A 23,764-nucleotide genomic window follows, 5' to 3' on the forward strand; every position below is an offset into this window, starting at 1 on the left:
CTGTGGTCAGACAGAAAAGAAATTTAAAAAGAAAAACTTCCTGTGGAGCATACAGCAGCTGATAAGTACTGGAAGGATTAAGATTTTTAATAGAAATTATTCACAAATCTGTAACTTTCTGGCACCTGTTGATTTAAAAACAAAATATATATTTTCCACCGGAATACCCCTTTAAATCTGGGCTACTGTGTTTCCTTGATGACTGGTTTGAAAAACAATGACTTGTACTACATCATCAAAAAGGCAAGACAACAAATGGGCATCTTATATCTTCTGATAGTCTAGACCAGGGGTCGGCAACCCGCGGCTCTTTTACACCTTTGCCGCGGCTCCGTCACCCTCATTCCGGGACAATGCAGTGTCCCGGAATGATCTGAGCCCGTGAGCCGCCGTCACGGCATAGTTGGTTTTACTTACCTGCCCTGGTGCCATCGGAGCGGAGTCTCTTCTTCCGGGGCCGCGCGGATCCTCACTGTCATGTGACAATGTAACGTCACATGACAGTGACGTCGCCGGCCTGCGCCTCAGTCGAAGAGCGCCGCTGGGAGAGGAAGACGCCACGCAAGGAGCTGGTGAGTATGTAAAGTACATTACTCACTTGACAGCGGGGCGTTAACCCCTCACTCCTCGGCAGCGTTAATGCTGCCACGGGGTTAGGGGTTAACGCTACCGCTGCCATGGGGTGAGGGGTAACTTAACCTCTCACCCCATGGCAGCGGCAGTGTTAACCCCCCTCTCCCCAGCCCATCCCAGGCCTGGGCCCCAAAAAAAAAGCCCACCCCAGGCCTGGGCCCAAAAAAAGCCCACCCCAAAAATATATTTTACATTGTTAAGTGAAAGTCCTTTTTCTTCTTCAGATTGACAGCTGACTGCACGATCCTGTATATATAGCATTAAGGTAAGAAACAATATATGCAGTGTTATATTTGTTTTACGTGTCGCAATGGTTTTGCGGCTCCCAGTTTTTATTTTTTTTTCTTCGAAAACGGGTCCAAGTGCCTCTTTTTGTCTTAAAGGTTGCAGACCCCTGGTCTAGACTATCCAGTGGACACAATGTTGGCCTGTGAAAGTATTTATAGGTTGGTTTGTTTGTTTTTATTTTAGCTGAAGATCGTGAAAACATTATCATTTGATAATAAGCATATTATCTTATTGACAACCATAGATCAAGTTTTACTTTTATTATTTCCATTCTGAAAGAAGAAGACATGTAAAGTCAGGGTCTTGCTTTTTATGGTTTTCATAAGAAGGAAAAAAAATACAGTATAAAAAAGGAAACTGATACAGTAACCAAGTACAACTACAAAAGTAGAAAATAAGTTTTTACTAGTAAGTAAAGTCAGATTTGAGTTCAATAAATTGGATATTCTAGTGGAAATATCACACAAACAGTTTTTTAATGGTGACTACTTTTTATGTGGAAAGATTTATAAAAGTCCACATACAAGTCTGTGAATGGAAAATAATCTGTTTATTCCTTGACCAAAATGTCTGGGTGACAAATGAAGAGTCCTCTAATCTTCACCAGGAAACCATGCAATTTAATGTCATGCTCGGTAACAATATCATTATATAGAATATATTCACACAATTCTGGCCTGAGTCAATGTCAAATGAGTTATTATATTACAAGTGACAGATGTGCTTATCTGCTGCCTGATGAATCACAGTGTAAAGAAAATATGATGCCCATATTCTGATGTGTATGTGGCCTGAAACCATTGGGATTGGGTTCTATACTCCAGATTATAGGCATTTCAGATGCTTGAACTGGCTTTCTGCAACCAGCTGCAGTGGTTTTCCTCCTTACGCGCAATACTGATGTCTTAGGCTAGGTTTCCACACAGCACAGCTTTTTTCTGGTGTGTTTTTTATCATTTTTATTTTATTTTTTAAAAACTGGCACTGCAGTTTTTGAGCCAAAGCCAGAAGTGTGTTCAAAAGGAATGGAAAATATACCGTACTTCTCCTTCCTACTGGATCCACTTCTGACTTTGGCTCAAAAACTGCAGTTTCCCCATCCTGGAGTACTTTAAAAAGATGAGAAAGGCCTGTAATTTTCATCATAGGTATACCTCGACTATGAGAGACATAATAAGAAAAAAATCCATAAAATCACATTGTCTGACTTCTAAAGAATTTATTTGCAAATTATGGTGGAAAATAAGTATTTGGTCACCTACAAACAAGCAAGATTTCTGGCTCTCACAGATGTGTAACTTCTTCTTTAAGAGTCTCCTCTGTCCTCCACTCGTTACCTGTATTAATAGCACCTGTTTGAACTTGTTATCAGTATAAAAGACACCTGTCCACAACCTCAAACAATCACACTCCAAACTCCACTATGGTCAAGACCAATGAGCTGTCGAAAGACATTAGAAACAAAATTGTAGACCTGCACCAGGCTGGGAAGCTGAATCTTCAATGGGCAAGCAGCTTGGTGTGAAGAAATAAACTGTGGGAGCAATGATTAGAAAATGGAAGACACACAAGACCACTGGTAATCTCCCTCGATCTAGTGCTCCATGCAAGATCTCACCCCGTGGTGTCAAAATGATCACAAGAATGGTGAGCAAAAATCCCAGAAACACACGGGGGGACCTAGTGAATGACCTGCAGAGAGCTGGGGCCAAAGTAACAAAGGCTACCATTAGTAACATACTATGCCAGGGACTCAAATCATGCAGTGCCAGATGTGTCCCCCTGCTTAAGCCAGTACATGTACGGACGGGCCTGTCTGAAGTTTGCTAGAGAGCATTTGGATGATCCAGGAGAGTATCGGGAGAATGTCATATGAAACCAAAGTAGAACTTTTTGGTAAAAACTCAACTTGTCGTGTTTGGGGGGGAGAGCGAATGCTTAATTGTATCCAAAGAACGCCATACCTACTGTGAAGCATAGGGGGGAAACATCATGCTTTGGTGCTGTTTTTCTGTTAAGGGACCAGGACAACTGATTCGTGTAAAGGAAAGAATGGGGTAATTTATTGTGAGATTTTGAGTGAAAACCTTCCATCAGCAAGGGCATTGAAGATGAAACGTGGCTGGGTCTTTTAGCATGACAATGATCCCAAACACACCACCCGGGCAATGAAGGAGTGGCTTCGTAAGAAGCATTTCAAGGTCCTGGAGTGGCCTATCCAGTCTCCAGATCTCAACCCCATAAAAAACCTTTGGACGGAGTTGAAGGTCCGTGTTGCCCAGTGACAGCCACAAAACATCACTTCTCTAGAGGAGATCTGCATGGAGGAATTGGCCAAAATACCAGCAACAGTGTGTGAAAATCTTGTGAGACTTAAAGAAAACGTTTGATCTCTGTTATATACCCTTTGTTGGCAATGACAAAGTATTGAGATGAACTTTTGTTATTGACCAAATACTTATTTTCCACCATAATTTGCAAATACATTTTTTTAAAATCAGACTGACATTTTATGGATTTTTTTTCTCATTATGTCTCTCATAGTTGAGGTTTACCTATGATGAAAATTACAGGCCTCTCATCTTTTTATGTGGGAGAACTTGCACAATTGGTGGCTGAATAAATACTTTTTTGCCCCACTGTATGTGCACTATATGTTGACCCCCATTGGTTAGCAACTTATCACCTGTCCTATGGATCATCCACAAAGCGTTAGGCCAAGCAAACTCAGAGTGGTTCTGCCGAGCGCTGTATCGTATACAAATACCTTATTATATGATGATTGGTTCATAACTTAATGCAGAAGTGCCTCAAGAAATGACGTCCATACTAAGAATTTGCAGCAGGAGCTCCATGACCTTTCAATGGTCAGCATCTGAACCAAGTCTAATATTAAGTGTTGTAAAGCACAGGTATCTAGGAAACATGTTACCTCGAGTGTTGAACCATGTTTCATTAGCTAAAGTTATGATGGATGAATCTAGGTTTGGCAAATGCATAGAAAATGCTACCTACTGGAATCCATAGCGCTCATTGTAAAGTGTGGTGGAGGACGGAGAGTTTTATGGAGCGTTTTTTTGTTTTTGTTTTTTTAGGATTTCCAGTGAGGAGACATGTCAATGCAACAGCATAAAAATAAATTTTTAGAAATATGAAAAGTATACTTCCAGCTTTATGGCAAAACTTTGGGGAAGGCCTATTCCTGTTCCAGCATAATGCTGCTGAGTGAGGTCCAGAGGTGCAGTTTGTGAGCCAGACCATGCAACATACTTCAAAATGTTGTAGAAAGCCTTCCCTGAACTATGGAGGCTGTTATAGCTGCAAAAAGGGGCCAAACTCTGCATTGCTATCTATGGTTTTGTAGTAAGATGTCTAACAAATTTGGATTTCATAGGCAGGGGTTTCACGAGTGAGTGATGCAATATCACAAACAATTTCTGTTGTTTGAGACCCTAGGTTGCTATGGTGTCGGGTACAAAAATTTCAAGGGATTGTCCATTTAAAAAATCACTTTAAGTTATCAGGTTACTCAGCTTTACATGCACTTTAAAATAACCTATCCAGTTCAGATGCTAGTCTTCTTAAGCTAAAGCCATGGATTAAACTGGCTCCTATGTATACCTCATATGCTCTGCAAGTATAATAAAATACTACTATCCCTGCCATCTGACATTACATGAACATACTCTAGATCAGGCATAGGCAACCTTCGGCACTGCAGATGTTTTTTTGACTACATCTCCCGTGATGCTTTGTCAGCACATCTGCAGTGCCGCAGGTTGTTCCCATACCTGCTCTAGATTGTCCACATTAAAACATGACGGCCATTGCAGGGTTTATCTTATTATGTTGTATTTCTTCCTAGAGATTCTACACCATTTCAACATAGTGTTTATTGAGACACAAGCTTGAGAGAGAAAAAATTGAGTGATTTTCCCACAGCAACCAATCACAGCTCAGCTTTCAGTTTACCAGAGCTCGTTAGCTGAGCAGTGATTGGTTGGTTGCTGTAGGAAAATCACTCTATTTTTTTCGTTGTCTGTGAAGGGTCAAATAGATATTGGGAAGCTGCTCAAGTGCAGTGAGCTCTCTCTACCTCCTTGACTGATATGCATGGCTCAGCCGCCTTTGCCATTGGTTCCAAGGGCACTGCATGATAAATCTCCATAATGAAGGCACTGGCCTCAACCACAAACAAGCCCCGCACGGCAGTGTAAAAGATTGCTGCTTGCATATGCCCTGCATTTTAATCAATGAGGGGGGAGGAGCGAGGAGGCATGCCAGCCTGATGCACTTGAACAATTGTCCTGGATGACATAGTGGTTTTATAAAACATTGACAGCTTTACCAAAGATTACATTCTCCTTGTTGCATATTCAGCTATATGACACTGTCAGCAGCTTGGTTCATATATGAGAGCTGACAGATTCCCTTTAAATCACACCAACCTTTTATTGCTGGTTTTTGCATATTCACATCTTGACCACCTTCACCAGTGACTGCAGTGCGCACTTACAATTTAGTATACGAAAACCTAAAAGCATCTTACAGCCGTGATGTTGATAGGTCACACATCTCTAGTGATGAATGTGTCACTGATGATATAACTGAGTATCTGGAAATGGTTGTACTCCTCTAAATATGATCTGCAGAAATAGGGGAGGTATATTCGTGTACTTCAGTTCACACCTCTGGAATGTATGTGCTCCAGTCCCGCATGATTGCTATGGGCCTTAATAAGAATGGTGGACTTTACTAGTGTTTTGGGAGCTTCCAGATTAGTCAGTTCCTTCCCCATCTGTGTCACTTTCTGGAGATCCGCTACCCCGTCTCTCACTAATATTTCGTATTCTTTTCCATGCGAGCTCTTGCTGAAAGCTTGCACTGAATGACCTCCCTAAACGCCCATGCAGTTTCTTCGAGACATTATCTTCACTTTCCGATTTAGGAATTCTTCGTGCATGACCAGGAGGTTGAGGTTCAGGTCTCAGATTTCCAATCTGCAAGGTCCAGGGACCAAATCTCTGCCAGCTAAGTCTTTGAAATGCCAAGAGACAGTGAAGATTTCCCCCAGCCTGAAAAATAGAGGGGGACATTTATAAAGGGACTTAGAGCTCTTTTTTTTTTTTTGCTTACAAAAGTCGCATAAAAAGTCGCATTTGTGCCTAAGCAATTTTTTGTGTGAGTTTTGGCAGTAAGCAAAAATCTACAAAAAAGCTTACCATAGCAAATTTCAGTTTTCACTTTGCAGTGGTCAGGGATTTATCAAGTGCGAAAGTCGCACAAAGTCACAACCGCCTCCAAAGCTGCGTAAATGTAAGGCAGCATGGACCTGGCTTACAAAACTTGCTCTGGAGAGCAGAATCTCATATTTCCCGTCAGGAGCAGAGATCACGGCACCTGTGGGAAATATGAAATCACAGCTGCATATAGGAGCCCGGGCACCTGCTCCTCTCATATCTCCCCTCCCACAGCCCCCCCCCCCCCTATAAATCACATATCTACCCACCCCCACTCTTCTCCCCTGCAATCATAACCCACCGCCACTCATCTTCCCCCTGTGCTGCCGCAGCTCTTGCTGCCGCTGTTCATCTCACACCCGCACTAACTGTTGCAAGACTACAACTCCCAGCATTCCCTTACAGTGAGAACATGCTGGAAGTTGTAGTTGCAATTCTTGGCGGGTGGTTGATGCAGACCGGTGGCCGGGGCAGCAGAGCTGGTCGGCTCCCAGAAATATGAAACTACACTGTAATTTCATATTTCATTCTTTCCCGGGTGTCGTAATTTTAACACCAGGGTGCCTCAAGCTTTTTCTAAACAACTACAACTCACATCATAGAAGTTGTAGTTTAGAAACGGGGTGCCTTTAGCTGCTGCTAAACTACAACTCCCATCATGGGAGTTGTAGTTTAGCAACAGCTGGAATCTTGCTGTTCCTAAACTATCATGGGAGTTGTAGTTGAGGAACAGTGAGACTCCAGATGTTGCTAAACTGGAGGCTCACCGTTGCAGAATTAAAACACCCATCATTCCCAGACAGCCAAAGGCTGTCTGGAAATTATGGGGTTGTAGTATAGCAACAGCTGGAGGCTCCCTGTTTGGAAACACTGCTTTAAGGGCATTCTCCCAAAGGGAGAGCCCTATAAATGTACTAACTTATTTTTGTGTTTTTTTCTTATCATTTTAAGATCTGTATATGCAGAGGACCGCTTCGGATTCGGAGGACTACAATGATGACCCACGTTTTTTTTGTTTGTTTGTTTTGTAATAAAAACAAAATGGTTAAAAGTGTACTCCCCTGGAAAACATTTTTTTCTAAATCCGCCAGTGCCAGAAAGTTAAACAGATTTGTAAATTACTTCTATTTAAGAATCTTAACCCTTCCACTACTTATCAGCTGCTGTATTTTCCAGAAGAAGTTCCTTTCTTTTTGAATTTCTTTTCTGTCTGACCACAGTGCTCTCTGCTGACACCTCTGTCCATGTCAGGAACTGTCGGAGCAGGATAGATTTCTTTGGGGATTTGCTCCTGCTCTGGACAGTTCCTAAAATGGATAGAGGTGTCAGCAGAGACCACTGTGGTCAGACAGAAAGGACATTCAAAAAGAGAAGAACTTCCTCTGGTAAATACAGCAGCTGATAAGTACTGGAAGGATTAAGATTTTTAAATAGAAGTCATTTAAAAATCTGTTTAACTTTCTCCCACCAGTTGATTTAAAAAAATATATATATTTGGAGTACCTCTTTGGAGTACCTCTTTAACGAGAGCTTGTAGGGGAGTGTTTTTTGGAATAAAAGGTATTTTTTTTAACGTGTTTTTTTTTTCTCTTTACAGGCTTAGTGGAAGCTGTCTTAGGCTGGGTTCACACCACGTTTTCTTAAATACGGTTCCCGTATACGGTTTGGAGGAGGGGGGCGGGGCTTAATCGCGGCGCCCGCACTCAGCCGTATTCGGGAACCGTATTTAATACAAGTCTATGAGCCGACCGGAGTGAACCGCAGCCTCCGGTCGGCTTCGTTTTCGGCCGTATGCGGTTTCCCGACCGCAGGCAAAAACGTGGTCGACCACGTTTTTGCCTGCGGTCGGGAAACCGCATACGGCCGAAAATGAAGCCGACCGGAGGCTGCGGTTCACTCCGGTCGGCTCATAGACTTGTATTAAATACGGTTCCCGAATACGGCTGAGTGTGGGCGCCGCGATTAAGCCCCGCCCCCTCCTCCAAACCGTATACGGGAACCGTATTTAAGAAAACGTGGTGTGAACCCAGCCTTATAGACATAATCCATTACTAAGCCGGGGCTTAGAGTTAGCCTCAATAACAGCTAGCGCTAACCCCCAATTATTACCCTGGTACCCACCGCCACAGGGGGGCCAGCAAGAGCCGGTACCAACAGGCTCAAAGCAACAAAATGGTGCTCCTGGGTCTAGGCGGTAACAGGCTGGCGTTATTTAGGCTGGTGAGGGCCAGTAACAATGGTCCTCACCCACCCTGGTAATGTCAGGCTGTTGCTGCTTGGTATCTGGCTAAGAATGAAAATACAGGTCACCACACACTTTTTTTTGTTTGTGTTTTTTTTTATTTTTTATTTTTTTATTTCCAAAAGACGTGTGGGGTTCCCTATATTTTCATTCTTGGGAAGATATCAACCAAGCAGCAACAGCTTGACGTTACCAGGGTTGGGGAGGACCATTGTTACTGGCCCTGCCCAGCCTAAATGATGCCAGCCTGTTACTCCCTAGGCCCATGAGCACCATTTTTTTACGCTCCGGGCCTGTTGGTACCAGCTCCTCCTGGCACCCCTGTGGCAGTGGGTACCAGGGTAATAATTGGAGGATAGCGCTAGCTGTTTTTGAGGCTAACACTAAGCCCCGGCTTAGTAATGAATTCTTTCTATAAGACAGCTTCCACTACTAAGCCTGTAAAGTAAATTTAATTAAAAACAACACTTTTTTTAATTCCAAATAAACACTCCTTCTAAAGAAAAAAAAACAACAACACTGGTCATCTATGTAGTCCACTGATGACAAAGAAGTCCTTTGCATACACGGATCTGAAATGAGAAGAAAAAAAAAATAGTTTTGTACATTTAAGGGAAAAAAAGTGGTAAAAGCTTTTAATAAACACAGAGGAGAGGAAGTGGTGTTTCCCAGCGGTGATCTGAAGTCATTTATTGGTTTTGCTTATGTGTGCTAAAAAAATTGCATTCTAAAGTAATTTATTGGTTTTTGCTTATGTAAGCCAAATGCATCAACCCCCTGTGAAAGTATGATAAATACTTCATATATAAGCAATACCAAAGCAATAAAAAAAGCCTATAGAACTCGCTTACCAAAGCAATGATGATAAATGTCCCCAGGAAAGTTTTTAGCGAATGAGGTTAAATATCATGATTTATTTACCTCTATTGTTCATGTTCTGCATTAATGTTGTTGGTCCTATTATCAGGTAACTTGTTGGAGACCTTCATTACATTCATTGAAACAGTAAGGGGGAGATTTATCAAAACCTATGCAGAAGAAAAGTTGACCAGTTGCCCATAGTAACCATTTAAATTGCTTCTTTAATTTTTAAAAAAGCCTCTGAAAAAAACAATCTGGTTGCTATGGGGAACTGGTCAACGTTTCCTTTGATGAATCTCTCCCAGTCATATGCCTTGTTGACATGACAGGTCAGAATTGTTAAATATGCAAAACCCTTTATAAGGTTTAGGATAAAAACTTGCCTTTTTTGTTTTCCTGTACTGTAGGCCCCTTTCTGTATGTCTTATATCAAAGAATTCAGGGTTCTGTGTGTTCAAATCCGTAACAATATCTGCCCACCTGAAATGTAACAAGAAGGAATGTATTCAAAGGAGAAACAGACTGTATACATCCAAAGGGTGCATTCACACGGGCGTATTTGTCAGCGGATCCGCTGACAAAGGCCCCTAAAGTGCTGCCCCCTTTGTGCCTGCTAATAGCGGCAATCCGCCGCTACCAGCAGACACACTGTGAAGTGCGAGTCGCAGTGTATCCGCACATCCCACACATCGCGGCCGCTCCCCCGGCTCCCTGAGCTACACAGAGAGCGGCCGCCATGTGTGCGAGTACACTGCAGGGTAACTCGCACTTCACAGTGTGTCTGCTGGTAGCGGCAGATTGCCGCTATTAGCAGGCACAAAGGGGGCAGCACTTTAGGCAGCCGCGGATCCGCTGACAAATACGCCTGTGTGAATGCACCCAAATACTGGTTTCTGCTTGAGAGCAGTTAGAGGAGCACCGCCAGCTCTGTTCTATAAGGCGATTCTAGCAAAAAAAAAGGGTTTCACAACTGAAGATCGCCGTGTTACACTGTGTGGACGGGGCTGCATCTTGGCTGAGGTAAATGAATAGGGTTGCATGTAAAAAAAAAGATGCAAATATGAATAGAGATCTAAAGAGAACTAAAAATATGTGCTAAAACATTTATTAAGATGTAAAAATTTATACTGATAGAAAAAACGAAATCCTCCAGACAAAATTTATAGGTAAATGGTTAAGAACTAGCACCAAATGCTCCCCCCAAAAAACGTGTGTATATGGCTATATGCAGGCAATAGCGATGCAAATTTAAGGCAGTGGAACAACAGAACCACTTAAAAAACACTACTTGAAAAAGAAAAGCAGTAGTAATTTTACCCAGTGAGTGCAGATGACAAAATGCAGAAAGGTACAACAGAACCAAAAATACAAGCATCCCTACATATTTTACCAGAATGGTACCAGCATCATCAGGAGACAAAACAGGGAATAACAGACAAAGAAAAAAAAAAATAAATAAACTAAGGTGATGTCCCCAGATACAGATAAAAAAAATGAAAGGCCAAAAAAATGAAAGGCCAAAGTAAACAAATGTTTGAAGAACCAGGCTCTAAATGGGACCACTTACTGTTAACCCTATCCTATGATGTTAAAGGACAACTGCAGCTGCATTACACTTATCCCCTATCCACAGGATAGGGGATAATAGTTTGATTGCGTGGGGTCCGACCGCTGGGACCCCCCCTGATCTCCCCAACGGGGCGCCGCCATAAGCGCTCATGGTGAGGGCTAAGGCGCATAGCGTCAACCTAGAGGTCGATGGTGACGCCCCGTCTCCTTCCCGTCCCCATACAGTTCTATGGGGGATGCGGGGAGGCACGAATGCTGCCTTCCCGCCTCTCCCATAGAGATGTATGGAGGAGGCGTGCCGTCTGCAACGTCATGCTGGGGCTGGCACGCCCCCTGCACGGGAGAGCCGTGGCCCCGTACAGGAGATCGCCTGGGGCCCCAGCATTCGGACCCCCGGCGATCAAACATTTATCCCCTATCTTGAGGATAGGGGATAAGTGTTTGTAACGCTGCAGATGTCCTTTAAGGGTTGCACAGTAACTCAAAAGTGTTATAGAGTCAGCGATAAGCCAATGAACAAGCAGATGCTTATTTAATGACTGAGTGCATAATTTTAATGTAAAGAGTTGGTTAGTAATATTGGTTAGTTTAGTTCTCTAATCACCCCACATTGAATTGATGACTGATCCGCTTGATATCATCTATATCTATCATCTATATCTGCAAATGTATTTTACTCTAGAGAAAAGTAGTCATGCATTATATGATGCTGCTATTAGGTGGGGACTATTACCAACCATGATCTGGCCCGGTCTATCTATAAAAATTAAAAATCAGCCACAAGAAAATAATTACGTTTTTTTATCATGAAATATGTAACATACTTTTTACAGTGAATTGTTGGATGCTTCCTGCTTGGCTCCCCAATTAATATCCAATACTCTACTTCATGTTGAAACATCTGACCCCTGAAATGCAAAAACACAATTCAGGCACGTATCACAATAGAACGTTAAACTTACAATACGATCACATGCAATAGCTATAATCTGGGGCACCCACCTGTATGCTTTGCAGGCCTTTACTGGGGTGGCTTCAAATCCAATAGGGCAAAAATAATGATTCTGGCAATGATAAATATAGGCCATGGAATCATCTTTCAGGCCCTGAGTTAACTTTGACAAAGCACCAACAGCTGAAAGTACAAATTGGAAACCAGGTAATTACGCATATTTAAGTATTGAGGGTAACAAATCTGACTCCTGCTGTCAAAGAACAGGAGGCGTATATGGGCATCTAATATAAATATTTTATAGAGTTTACTATTCTTTCCCCATTCAAGCACAGGCTGATGGTGATGAAATTACAGAGAATGGCCAAAGAAAGCAAAGGGCATTTTTACCCAGTATTAAATATTTGCCTGTAACTACAATTCCGCACTTTGTCCTTTTTCTGTCAAGTTGGCAAAACTTCTATTCAGATGTTTAATCATCTATGTAGGCTAAGTCCTTCCTTTTATATTGTGCATTTTATATTGTGCACTAGTTATAAACTAGTGTTGCTCGCGAATATTCGCAATTCGAATTTTAATCGCGAATATGGCATATTCGTGAATTCGCGAATATAGCACTATATATTCACAATTACGAATATTCGCTTTTTTTTGTTCACAGTACACATCACAGTGATCACTGCATCCCTCTCTGCTCTTCGCATATGCGCGAATATTGAGCCCTCCCTTCTTTAACCCCTTAAGGACCGGAGTTTTTTCCGTTTTTGCATTTTTGTTTTTTGCTCCTTGCCTTTAAAAAATGATAACTCTTTCAATTTTGCACCTAAAAATCTATATGATTGCTTATTTTTTGCGCCACCAATTCTACTTTGTAATGACGTCAGTCATTTTGCCCAAAAATCTACGGTGAAACGGAAAAAAAAAATCATTGTGCGACAAAATTGAAAAAAAACGCTGTTTTGTAACTTTTGGGGGCTTCCGTTTCTACGTAGTAAATTTTTCGGTAAAAATGACACCTTCTCTTTATTCTGTAGGTCCATACGGTTAAAATGATACCCTACTTATATAGGTTTGATTTTGTTGTACTTCTGGAAAAAATCATAACTACATGCAGGAAAATTAATACGTTTAAAATTGTCATTTTCTGACCCCTATAACTTTTTTATTTTTCCGTGTATGGGGCGGTATGAGGGCTCATTTTTTGCACCGTGATCTGAAGTTTTTAACGGTACCATTTTTGCATTGATAGGACTTATTGATCGCTTTTTATTCATTTTTAAATGATATAAAAAGTGACCAAAAATGCACTATTTTTGACTTTGGAATTTTTTTGCGCGCACGCCATTGACCGTGCGGTTTAATTAATGATATATTTTTATAATTCGGACATTTCCGCACGCGGTGATACCATATATTTTTATTTTTATTTACACTGTGTTTGTTTTTTTTATGGGAAAAGGGGGGGTCATTCAAACTTTTAATAGGGGAGGGGTTAAATGATCTTTATTCACTTTTTTTTCACTTTTTTTTTGCAGTGTTATAGCTCCCATAGGGACCTATAACACTGCACACACTGATCTTTATCACTGATCACTGGTTTCTCATAGGAAACCAGTGATCGATGATTCTGCCGCTTGACTGCTCATGCCTGGATCTCAGGCAGATCAGTCATTAGGCGATCGGACAGCGAGGAGGCAGGTAGGGACCCTCCCGCTGTCTTGTAAGTTGTTCGGGATGCCGCGATTTCGCCGCGTTTTTACTTTCACTTTTAGCCGCGTGGCCCAGCTCTGAGCGCGCGGCTAAAGGGTTAATAGCGCGCGGCGCCGCGATCGGCACTGTGCTCTATTAGTGGCGGGTCCCGGCTTCACTATGACGCCGGGCCCGCCGTGATATGATGCGGGGTTATCGTGTAACCCCACGTTATATGACGGGAGCAGGACCAAGGACATACCGGTACGTCCTTGGTCCTTAAGGGGTTAATGGTATAGGGAATTAATGGGCTAGGGCAGTGGTCTATAACCTGCAGACCTCCAGATGTTGCAAAACTACAACTCCCAGCATGCCCGGACAGCCAACGGATGTCCGGGCATGCTGGGAGTTGTAGTTTTGCAACATCTGGAGGTCCGCAGGTTGGAGACCACTGCACTAGCCCATTAGTTCCCTATACCATTAAAGAAGGGAGGGCTCAATATTTACAAATATGCGCATATATTTTCGAATATAACGAATATGCGAATTTGGCGAATATCCGTCCATATATTTGCGATATATTGTGAATCCGAATATGGCCTATGCAGCTCATCACTATTTATAACCCACTTCTGGCTTTGGCTTTTAAAAACTGACATAAAATGCTGCATGGAAAACCCCTCTAATGGGGGCTGTTCACAGTTGTCATTTTTAACAACTAAGAGTTATACCTAGGAATGCAGCCTATTTATTATTAATATAATAATAAAATATTAATAAAATAAACACTTTCAAGACATTCTCACACTTTAGCACTATCCATCTGATTTTACATCCAAACTCACAAGGCATAGTAGAATCACTTTTTTAAAGATTGGCAAGCCAAGCCACAAGCAATGGTGATTTTGGTCGCCTTATGGCAATATTTCTTTAAAAACGCACTTTAAATTAGAAAATGCAGCAAAACTGCACATAATGTGAACTGGCCCCAACCAATGTATGAGTCTAATGAATTTACATGGGTAAATTCCAGCAGCTTAAAGAGATGACCTGTTGCAATGATCAAGCCGCCCATCCAATCTCTTGAACAAACCAGAAGATTTATGGGATATCAGCATAAGCAAGGGATTTTAGTAATCTACTGACATCCAACATGGAGTACAACTAATGTCTGCCACATCAGCTATAAGAGGTAAGCACAAGGCATAATCAAGAACCGCTTGTTTTTCTGATGATAGCCTATGCTCCATTATTTAAGCCAAAAAAAGACTTTCCCAAAGCTCTTTTATAACAAATCTGCCAAATCCAACAGCAGTCCAGTCTAAGTAAATCCTCTCCATAACTTTCATACTGTATTGTTGTACTGTACACTTACCAGATTCTCCTGCAGTCTTATTCTTCCCATGAGGTTTGTAAAGAACATAAGAGCATCCTTTCACATGAAAATGATCATTGATTTGCCTGAACCATCTGAAAACCAAACAGGAAAACTGTTACTGGGGTTTAAGAAGACCTGTGGTCAGTCCAAAAATATTAAGTTTTTATAGCAATTTATGGTCTCTGTTGCTTTAATTCCAACATGTTTTTACTTTTTTGTCATCTATAATCTGTATGTGACTGTGCTCTGGCTTTGCTAGTAAGAGGCCTGTTGACACGGGTCATATGCAGGGCTCAAGTCCTGCAGGAACTCATATGAACGGAGTTACTGCACTTTTTCCACAGCAGAAACGCAGTTCCCATTAGCAGGAGTCATGCGGGACCAGCCCTTAAAGGGGTACTCCGCCCCTAGACATCTTATCCCGGTGGTCCCCGGCAATCTTGGCTGCGGCACCCCAGACATCCGGTGCACGGAGTAAACTTCGCTCCATGCCGAATGACTGGCGAAGGGGGGCAGAATCTTGTGATGTCACGGCCATGCCCCCTCAATGCAGGTCATTGGCACTCCTCTGGGAATCCTGGAAGGAAAGGATATGTAAAGCAGCTCAGTCACACTACTTTTTCAGGAAGCTCCCCCTAAACTTCAGTTTTAGAAACTCTGGATTCAATGACCTCTTCAGACAAATTAAAAATCCGCCATCACATATAGTTTGTATGAGTTCTTTTACATTGTTTAGGCCAGGGGTTCCCAAACTTTTTAAACGGGGGGCCAGTTCACGGTCCCTCAGACCGTTGGAGGACCGGACTATAGATAAAAACAAAAACAAAACTATGAACAAATTCCTATGCACACTTATATCTAATTAGTGGACTACCCCTTTAAGTATGCAGCACAGTTCCCCCCACATTAGGTAGGCAGCATAGTTCCCCCCCACATTAGGTTGTAGTTCCCCCACATTAGGGTTGGCAGTATAGTTCCCCCACATTAGGTTGTAGTTCCCCCACATTAGGTTGTCAGTATAGTTCCCCTCCCCCACATTAGGTTGGCAGTATAGTTCCCCCCACATTAGGTTGTAGTTCCCCCCACATTAGGTTGGCAATATAGTTCCCCCACATTAGGTTGTAGTTCCCCCACATTAGGGTTGGCAGTATAGTTCCCCCCCATTAGGTTGTAGTTCCCCCACATTAGGTTGTCAGTATATTTCCCCTCCCCCCACATTAGGTTGGCAGTATAGTTCCCCCAACATTAGGTTGTAGTTCCCCCCACATTAGGTTGGCAGTATAGTTCCCCCCACATTAGTTTGTGGTTCCCCCACATTAAGTGCAGTATAGTTTCCCCACATTAGGTGCAGTATAGTTCCCCACATTAGGTGCAGTATAGTTCCCCCACATTAGGTTGTCAGTATAGTTCCCCTCCCCCCTCATTAGGTTGGCAGTATAATTCCCCCCACATTAGGTTGTAGTTCCCCCCACATTAGGTTGGCAGTATAGTTCCTCCACATTAGGTTGTAGTTCCCCCACATTTAGTTGGCAGTATAGTTCCTCCACATTAGGTTGGCAGTATAGTTCCCCCCACATTAGGTTGTGGTTCCCCCACATTAGGTACAGTATAGTTTCCCCACATTAGGTTGTAGTTCCCCCACATTAGGTGCAGTATAGTTCCCGCACATTAGGTTGGCAGTATAGTTCCCCCACATTAGGTGCAGTATAGTTCCCCCACATTAGGTGCAGTATAGTTCCCCACATTAGACGCAGTATAGTTCCCCCACATTAGGTGCAGTATAGTTCCCCCACATTAGCTGCAGTATAGCTCCCCACATTAGGTGCAGTATAGTTCCCCCACATTAGGTGCAGTATAGTTCCCCCACATTAGCTGCAGTATAGTTCCCGACATCAGGTGCAGTACAGTACCCCACATTAGGTGCAGTATAGCTCCCCACATCAGGTGCAGTATAGCTCTCCACAGTAGGTGCAGTATAGTTCCCCCACATCAGGTGCAGTATAGTTTCCCCACATCAGGTGCAGTATAGCTCCCCACATTAGGTGCCGTATAGTTCCCCACAGTAGGTGCAGTATAGTTCCCCACATTAGGTGCAGTATAGTCCCCCCACATTAGGTGCAGTATAGTTCCCCCACATTAGGTGCAGTATAGTTCCCCACATTAGGTGCAGTATGTTCCCCCACAGACATACCGCTTCTAGCCATATACAGTGTATGGCTGGAGGCTGTATGCCTGTGTACTGCCCCACTTCAGTGCTCCGACCACCACTCCTCCGGTCCGGCCATAGCAGTAGGTCCCAGGATCGGAGGAGTGGTGGTCGGAGCACCGAAGCTGACGTGCCGCTGGTCACTTACCATGCTGGCCAGCGCACGTCTTCCACCTCCATGTTCCGCTCCTCCGCTGCTATGGGCGCACCCAGGGGACATCCCTGCGTGTGCTACGTCCGGTGGTCCTTGCAGTAAACGCAGGGCCGCCGAGAGCGCATCCCTGTGTCCCGAAAACATCTTTCGGGACACAGGGATGTCCTTAGGCAGCGGCGGGCCGGATAAATGTCCTCGGCAGGCCGCATGTGGCCCACAGGCCGTAGTTTGAGGACCACTGGTTTAGGTTTGTGCTTCTGTTATTTGCTTTTACTACATAATTTCTATATTACAACATCAGGTGGTTGTTTTAACTCTATGGACTATGCCAGTACTTGAATAGGTCCCTATGTCCATTACCACAACTATGATCCTCCCACAGTGGTAAAAAATGAACATGATGCATTATGACAGAACTGCTCTAGTTGTGGTCAGCACGTACTTCAACTGCAGCCTTGTAGAGAACAACAAAGGACATCTGAAATAAGAGCATGTACAGTACATGTGTGTGACTCCGGTCACAACCTGCATTTTTGATTTTTGCCTGGAGTGACTTTTTAATTCTTTCATATTAAAAACAATGAAATGTTTAATGATGGGGAATTAACTAAGCCAAATTATCTGAAGTACAGTACATTCCGTACAAATGTCCTTAGAACTTTGTGTTCTCAAGGATAGAGGAGAAGGTAAACTGCAGTCAGCTCCGCTGGATGAACCCCTATGGGAAGGACCTACCTCATCAATGTTGTATTTCCAGTAAAAGGGCCAAAGCGAATTTCTTCAAAAGGTGGCTGAAATCCCAGTATGTGTAAAGCCTCCTCTTGAGTTAGTGGCGGAAGACTTTGTAAAAATAAAGTAAAAAAACAAATACATGTAGTTAAACTCGCAGTTGGCATACTTTATCAGAATAACAAGTGCCATGTACCATAGTCTTTACCCATTATTAATGAAATAATTCTATAGTACCTTCCTGAGCCCAAAGTGCTATACAGAAAGTTCCAGCAGGATACCAAGGAAGAAATGCCACATGATGTCTTATACTGGGGTCGGCTGATACAGTACCTTTGTAGACAAGAAGAAAAACTATTTCAAAATATATATACACACAAACAAGCACACACATATATACCATACATCTATATTTCTGATTTATACAACACTGAATAGCTATTCACTACCAACAAAATAGAACCAGATCATGTAAAAGGACTTTTATTAACACATATGCAAAAAATACATACAATAAAAATAATAAAAAGAGGATAAAATAAGGCACTACAATAGCAGTCACAGAAGATGGGAGCAGGCAAGTGGTGTAGCCCTACATGGAGTACAGGGAATAACTGGTGTCCCATAGAAAGTACAAATGTAAACATGGAAGAGGTCACTGGATATTATTGAAAAATGTCTATAAACATATGGGTAAGAAATAATGTAACAGTGACACATCAAAGAATGTCCTAAATGGGAAAGGGTACAATAAACAGAGAAGTCACCAAGGGAGAAAATGAATGAGACACCATAAAGTCCTCCTGCCATGCAGCCACACACCTACCTCCTCCTACCCCAACGTACGTTTCGCCTGTGCTTCGTCAGGGGGCGTCAGCCACATAGTCATATTATCAACTTGTAATAACCTTGGAATAGCTGCCTTCCTATAAAAGTCTACCAGGGTCTACAGTTTATAGTAGCCAACTATAGTTGCCATACAAATTTTATGGCAATGTGTTAGGCTAGGTTTCCGCACAGGTTTTTTTTTCCTGAGCCGAAGCCAGAAGTGGATTCAAAAGTAATAGGAAATATAATGGAAGGACTTGTGCGTCTCCTTCCTTATGGATCCACTTCTTACTTGTGGCAGAGGCAGTTTCCCAAAACTGCCAGAAAAAAAACCTGTGTGGAAACCTAACCTTACACTCTAGGCTAAAGGTCATGCTTTTAGTAAAGAATATCTATATTCTACAGCATCCCATACAGCATCCCACAGTTCTTTTATTTATTTATTTTTATTACAGCCACCTTCACAAATATTCATCTTCTTTCATCCAGTACAGCCCTAGACCGCAAGCGCATATGCGGTGCTTCCAAAAGGTCATAGAAAGTATTGGCTACGTGCTGTAGAAAGGAAAATAAATGTTGGGAGCTTTATTACAGGGACCAGCTGGGCGGGCAGAATGGCGCTGGAAATGCCTCCAGTGTTTTAAGGTGATTATTTGCATGTTAGGATTCTTTAAAACTCCAGAACAGTGCAACAGATTTGAAAAAAGTTTACCTGCGTTACTATCCGCATCACAAACAGGCATGCTATTTCCAAGCCAAAAATGGAACAAATTATTCAGAAACTGACCCCTCTATTCTAAGCTGGATTTCTATAAGACTGGTTTAGGAACTTAAAGGGTACTCCGGTGGAAAACAATTTTTTTTTAATCAACTGGTGCCAGAAAGTTAAACAGACTTGTAAATTACTTCTATTTAAAAATCTTAAAGGAGTACTCCGGCACGCACTTTTTTCCGTTTATCCCGTCCGGGCTGCAAAATAAAAGAAAACACACTTTCTCTTACCTGTCAACGAGCCCCCGGAGCTCCGGTACACTCCGGTACAGGTGTTCGGTCCCCGGGCTGTATTCTTCTTACTTCCTGTTAGCCGGCACGTCACACGGAGCTTCAGCCTATCACTGGCCGCAGCAATGTCCCGCCTCTGCTGGTGATAGGCTGAAGCTCCGTGTGACGTGCCGGGCTAACAGGAAGTAAGAAGAATATAGCCCGGGGATCGAACACCTGTACCGGAGTGTACCGGAGCTCCGGGGGCTCGTTGACAGGTAAGAGAAAGTGTGTTTTCTTTTATTTTGCAGCCCGGACGGGATAAAAGGAAAAAAGTGCGCGCCGGAGTACTCCTTTAATCCTTCCAGTACTTATCAACTGCTGTATGCTCCACAGGAAGTTGTACTTCTTTCTGGAATTCATTTCAGTCTGACCACAGTGCTCTCTGCTGACACCTCAGTCCATGTCAGGAACTGTCCAGAATACAAGCAAATCTCCATAGCAAACCTTTCCTGCTCTGACCAGTTCCTGTCAGCAGAGAGCACTGTGGTCAGACGGAATAGAATTCCAGAAAGAAATACCACTTCATCTGAAGGATACAGCAGCTGATAAATGGGAAAAAAGTTAATAAATGTGATTTAACACCTTCAGTAATAAAAGTTTGAATCGCCCACCTTTTCCCATTTGAAAAAAAATATACCGTCACGTGCGAAATGTCCAAACTATAAAAATATAATGTTAATTAAACCGCATGGTCAATGGCGTACACGTAAAAAAAAAAAAAAAGTCCAAAATATTTTTGGTCACTTTGTATACCATAAAAAATTTATAAAAAGCGGTCAAAAATTCTAATCAAAACAACAATACCAATAAAAGCTTCAGATCATGGCACAAATGAGCCCTCATACCGCCCTGTATATAGAAAAATAAAAAGTTATAGGGGTCAGACGATGACAATTGTAAACATACAAATTTTGGTGCATGTAGTTAAAAAAAATTTTAAGTAGTAAAATAAAGAAAACCTATATAAATTAGGTATCCTTGTAACTGTATGGACCTACAGAATAAAGATAAGGTGTCATTTTTACAGAAAAATGTACTACATAGAATGGGAAGTCCCCAAATTTACAAAATGGCTTTTTTTTTCCAATTTTGCCCCACAAATAATTTTTTTCTGGTTTTGCCATAGATTTTGTGATGAAATGATTGATGTCATTTACAAAGTACAATTAATGGCTCAAAAAACAAGCCCTCATATGGGTCTGTATGTGCAAAATTGAAAGCGTTTTGAATTTTAGAAGGTGAGGTGGAAAATACGAAAGTGCAAAAATGAAAAACCTGTGGTCCATAAGGGGTTAAAGGAGATCTGCAGTGCTAGACACTTATCCCCTATCAACAGGATATCCACAAGGGGTACAAACGCTGGAACCCCCGCGATCTCCTGTACGGGGCCCCGGCTCTGCCACAGCTTTCCTGTGCAGGAGTCGTGTTGGCCACAGCCGATATGCCCCCTCCATATATTTGTATGTGCATCCCTGCCTCTCCCATAGAGCTGTATGGAGGGGGCGGTCGGACCCCCTGCGATTAGACACTCATCCTCTATCCTGCGGATAGGGGATAAGTGTCTAACACTGCAGTACTCCTTTAAAGTAAGCAAAATCATGCAGACTGAATAACAGTGTAGGGCATGTTGTCCTAGGTTATATCCGTCATACATTTCCAAGTTTAGCGTTCCCCTTAAAAGGGGTACTCTGGTGGAAAATGATTTATTTTTAAATCACCTGATGCTTAAAAGTTAAACTTCGTAAAATACTTAACCCTTTCAGTACTTATCAGCTGCTGTATGCTCCAGAGGAAGTTGTATAGTTTCTGTCTGACCACACTGCTCTCTGCTGACACCTCTGTCCATGTCAGGAACTGTCCAGGAACAAATCCCCATAGCAAACCTCTCCTGCTTTGGACAGTTCCTGACACAAACAGAAGTGTCCGCAGAAAGCAGTGTGTTCAGACTTAAAAGAACTACACAACTTCCTCTGTAGTATATAGCAGCTGATAAGTACTGGAAGGATTAAGCTTTTTAAATAGAAGTCATTTACAAATCTGTATAACTTTCTGGCACCAGTTGATTAGAAAAAAAAATAGTTTTCCACCGGAGTACCCCTTTAAGGTACAATCACACGTACAGGATCTGCTGCAGATTGTAATGCTGTGTTTATATCTGTGGGAGATCTGGTATGTGTGAATGTACCTTTGAAGGGGGACTCCGGTGGAAAAACAATTTTTTTGTTCTTCTTTTTTAAATCAATTGGTGCCAGAAAGTGAAACATATTTGTAAATTACTTCTATTAAAAAATCTTAATCCTTCCTGTATTTATTAGCTGCTGAATACTACAGAGGAAATTCTTTTCTTTTATGAATGCTCTCTGATGACATCACGAACACACTGCTCTCTGCTGACGTTATTATAATAATAATAAGTCTTTATTTATTGTTGTCCTTAGTGGGATTTGAACCCAAGGCCCCAGCGCTGCTAGGCAGCAGTGCTAGCCACTAAGCCACCATGCTGCCCTTCGTTTGCTATGCACGGTTGCTAAAATGGACAGAGATGTCAGCAGAGAGCACTGTGGTCATGATGTCATCAGTGTTCCAAAAAGAAAGGAATTTACTCTGTAGCATTCAGCAGCTAATAAGTACTGGAAGGATTAAGATTTTTTAATAGAAGTAATTTACAAATATGCTTAACTTTCTGGCACCAGTTGATTTAAAAAAGAAAAAAAAAATAGTTTTTCCACCGGAGTACCCCTGGCTTTTAGCAGAATTTTGTTTATTAGGGTAAGTACTGCTTATAAGGCTCAGAAAGTTGAATTGCTATGAAATAGTTTTTGGTTTATTTGTGAAGTGCTGTAATAATGCAGAGTGCATACCATCGCCGAAGATCAAGAACTTTCCGTTGCTTGATGTCATCCACTATAAAGTGTTGACTACAGTCTCTTAATGGCTTCACCTTTCTATCTGGCTTCTTCTTGGAGACTTGTTTATTAACCACTCCTGCATGAAACATAAAATGGAAGTAAAAGACGCATTAAAATACATTACAGTGAAACTGCCGCCCTCAGACAATACTAGATCTGTACATCTGAATTAAGGCCTATTTACTTATAACAGTTATGAGTATCATCTGAAGGATTTACAGCATTACCAATAATTGTTTAGTGAAAATAAGGGAACTTATTTTTGATAAAAAATAAAATTACTGTTTATGGATAGTGAAAAATTATTAAAAAACTCATAGAGGCCTACTAATATTATCAGCTGAAATGTTTCCATATGTCCAGTCTAATACATTGGTATTTGTCTTCTGCCCTGAGTTATTGCTGCACTGTATCAGTTACAGTGATCCCTCAACATACGATGGTAATCCGTTCCAAACGGACCACTGTTGTTGAAACCATCGCATGTTGAGGGATCCGTGCAATGTAAAGTATAGGACGGTGGTCTACAACCTGCGGACCTCCAGATGTTGCAAAACTACAACACCCAGCATGCCCGGACAGCCAACGGCTGTCCGGGCATGCTGGGTGTTGTAGTTTTGCAACATCTGGAGGTCCGCAGGTTGAAGACCACTGGTATTGAAGGTTATACTCACCTGTCCCCGCCGCTCTGGACCGTCACCGCTCGTCACCTCTGCTCGGGATGTTGCTATCCATCGCTGTCGCCGCGTCCCCGTGGAGTCCCCGACGCTCCGGCAAGGCCTCTTCTTCCCCGGTATCCTCGCTCTCCGTCGCCGCCATCACGTCGCTACGTACACCGCTCCTATTGGATGACGGGAACGGCGTGCGCAGCGACGTGATGACGTTGATGGAGAGTGCCGACGATGCAGGGGATCCCGAAGAGGACGCGCCAGAGCCCCGAGTTCAGGTAAGTGATCGTCAGCGGACCACACGGGGCACCATAAACGGCTATCCGGTGGCAGCTGAAGCAGTCAGCGCTGCCGGACAGCAGTTTATGCGATGG

General features: G+C 42.5%; 1 protein-coding gene and 1 long non-coding RNA gene across 6 annotated transcripts in view; both read right to left on the reverse strand.

The window, feature by feature from the left end:
• Positions 1-1,166: 1,166 nt before the first annotated feature.
• LOC130355506 (uncharacterized) overlaps positions 1,167-23,764 on the reverse strand; it is a 289,775-nt gene continuing 267,177 nt past the window's right edge. The window contains exon 2 of the long non-coding RNA XR_008888557.1: positions 1,167-3,312. This is a non-coding gene — a long non-coding RNA (uncharacterized LOC130355506). The remainder of the gene's footprint in view (positions 3,313-23,764) is intronic.
• The window catches only part of BIVM (basic, immunoglobulin-like variable motif containing), a 189,061-nt gene continuing 166,463 nt past the window's right edge, over positions 1,167-23,764 (reverse strand). For all 5 annotated transcript variants that reach the window (XM_056555703.1, XM_056555704.1, XM_056555706.1 and 2 more), the window contains exons 3-10: positions 22,675-22,798; positions 18,179-18,274; positions 17,948-18,052; positions 14,850-14,944; positions 11,836-11,968; positions 11,658-11,741; positions 9,648-9,744; positions 1,167-5,996 (exon numbers count right to left, since the gene is read on the reverse strand). In XM_056555703.1, coding sequence (XP_056411678.1) covers positions 5,700-5,996; positions 9,648-9,744; positions 11,658-11,741; positions 11,836-11,968; positions 14,850-14,944; positions 17,948-18,052; positions 18,179-18,274; positions 22,675-22,798 — 1,031 coding nt within the window. In that variant the 3' untranslated portion in view covers positions 1,167-5,699. The remainder of the gene's footprint in view (positions 5,997-9,647; positions 9,745-11,657; positions 11,742-11,835; positions 11,969-14,849; positions 14,945-17,947; positions 18,053-18,178; positions 18,275-22,674; positions 22,799-23,764) is intronic.

This window comes from Hyla sarda, chromosome 2 (assembly GCF_029499605.1).
Source record: "Hyla sarda isolate aHylSar1 chromosome 2, aHylSar1.hap1, whole genome shotgun sequence".
Classification (NCBI taxonomy): domain Eukaryota; kingdom Metazoa; phylum Chordata; class Amphibia; order Anura; family Hylidae; genus Hyla; species Hyla sarda.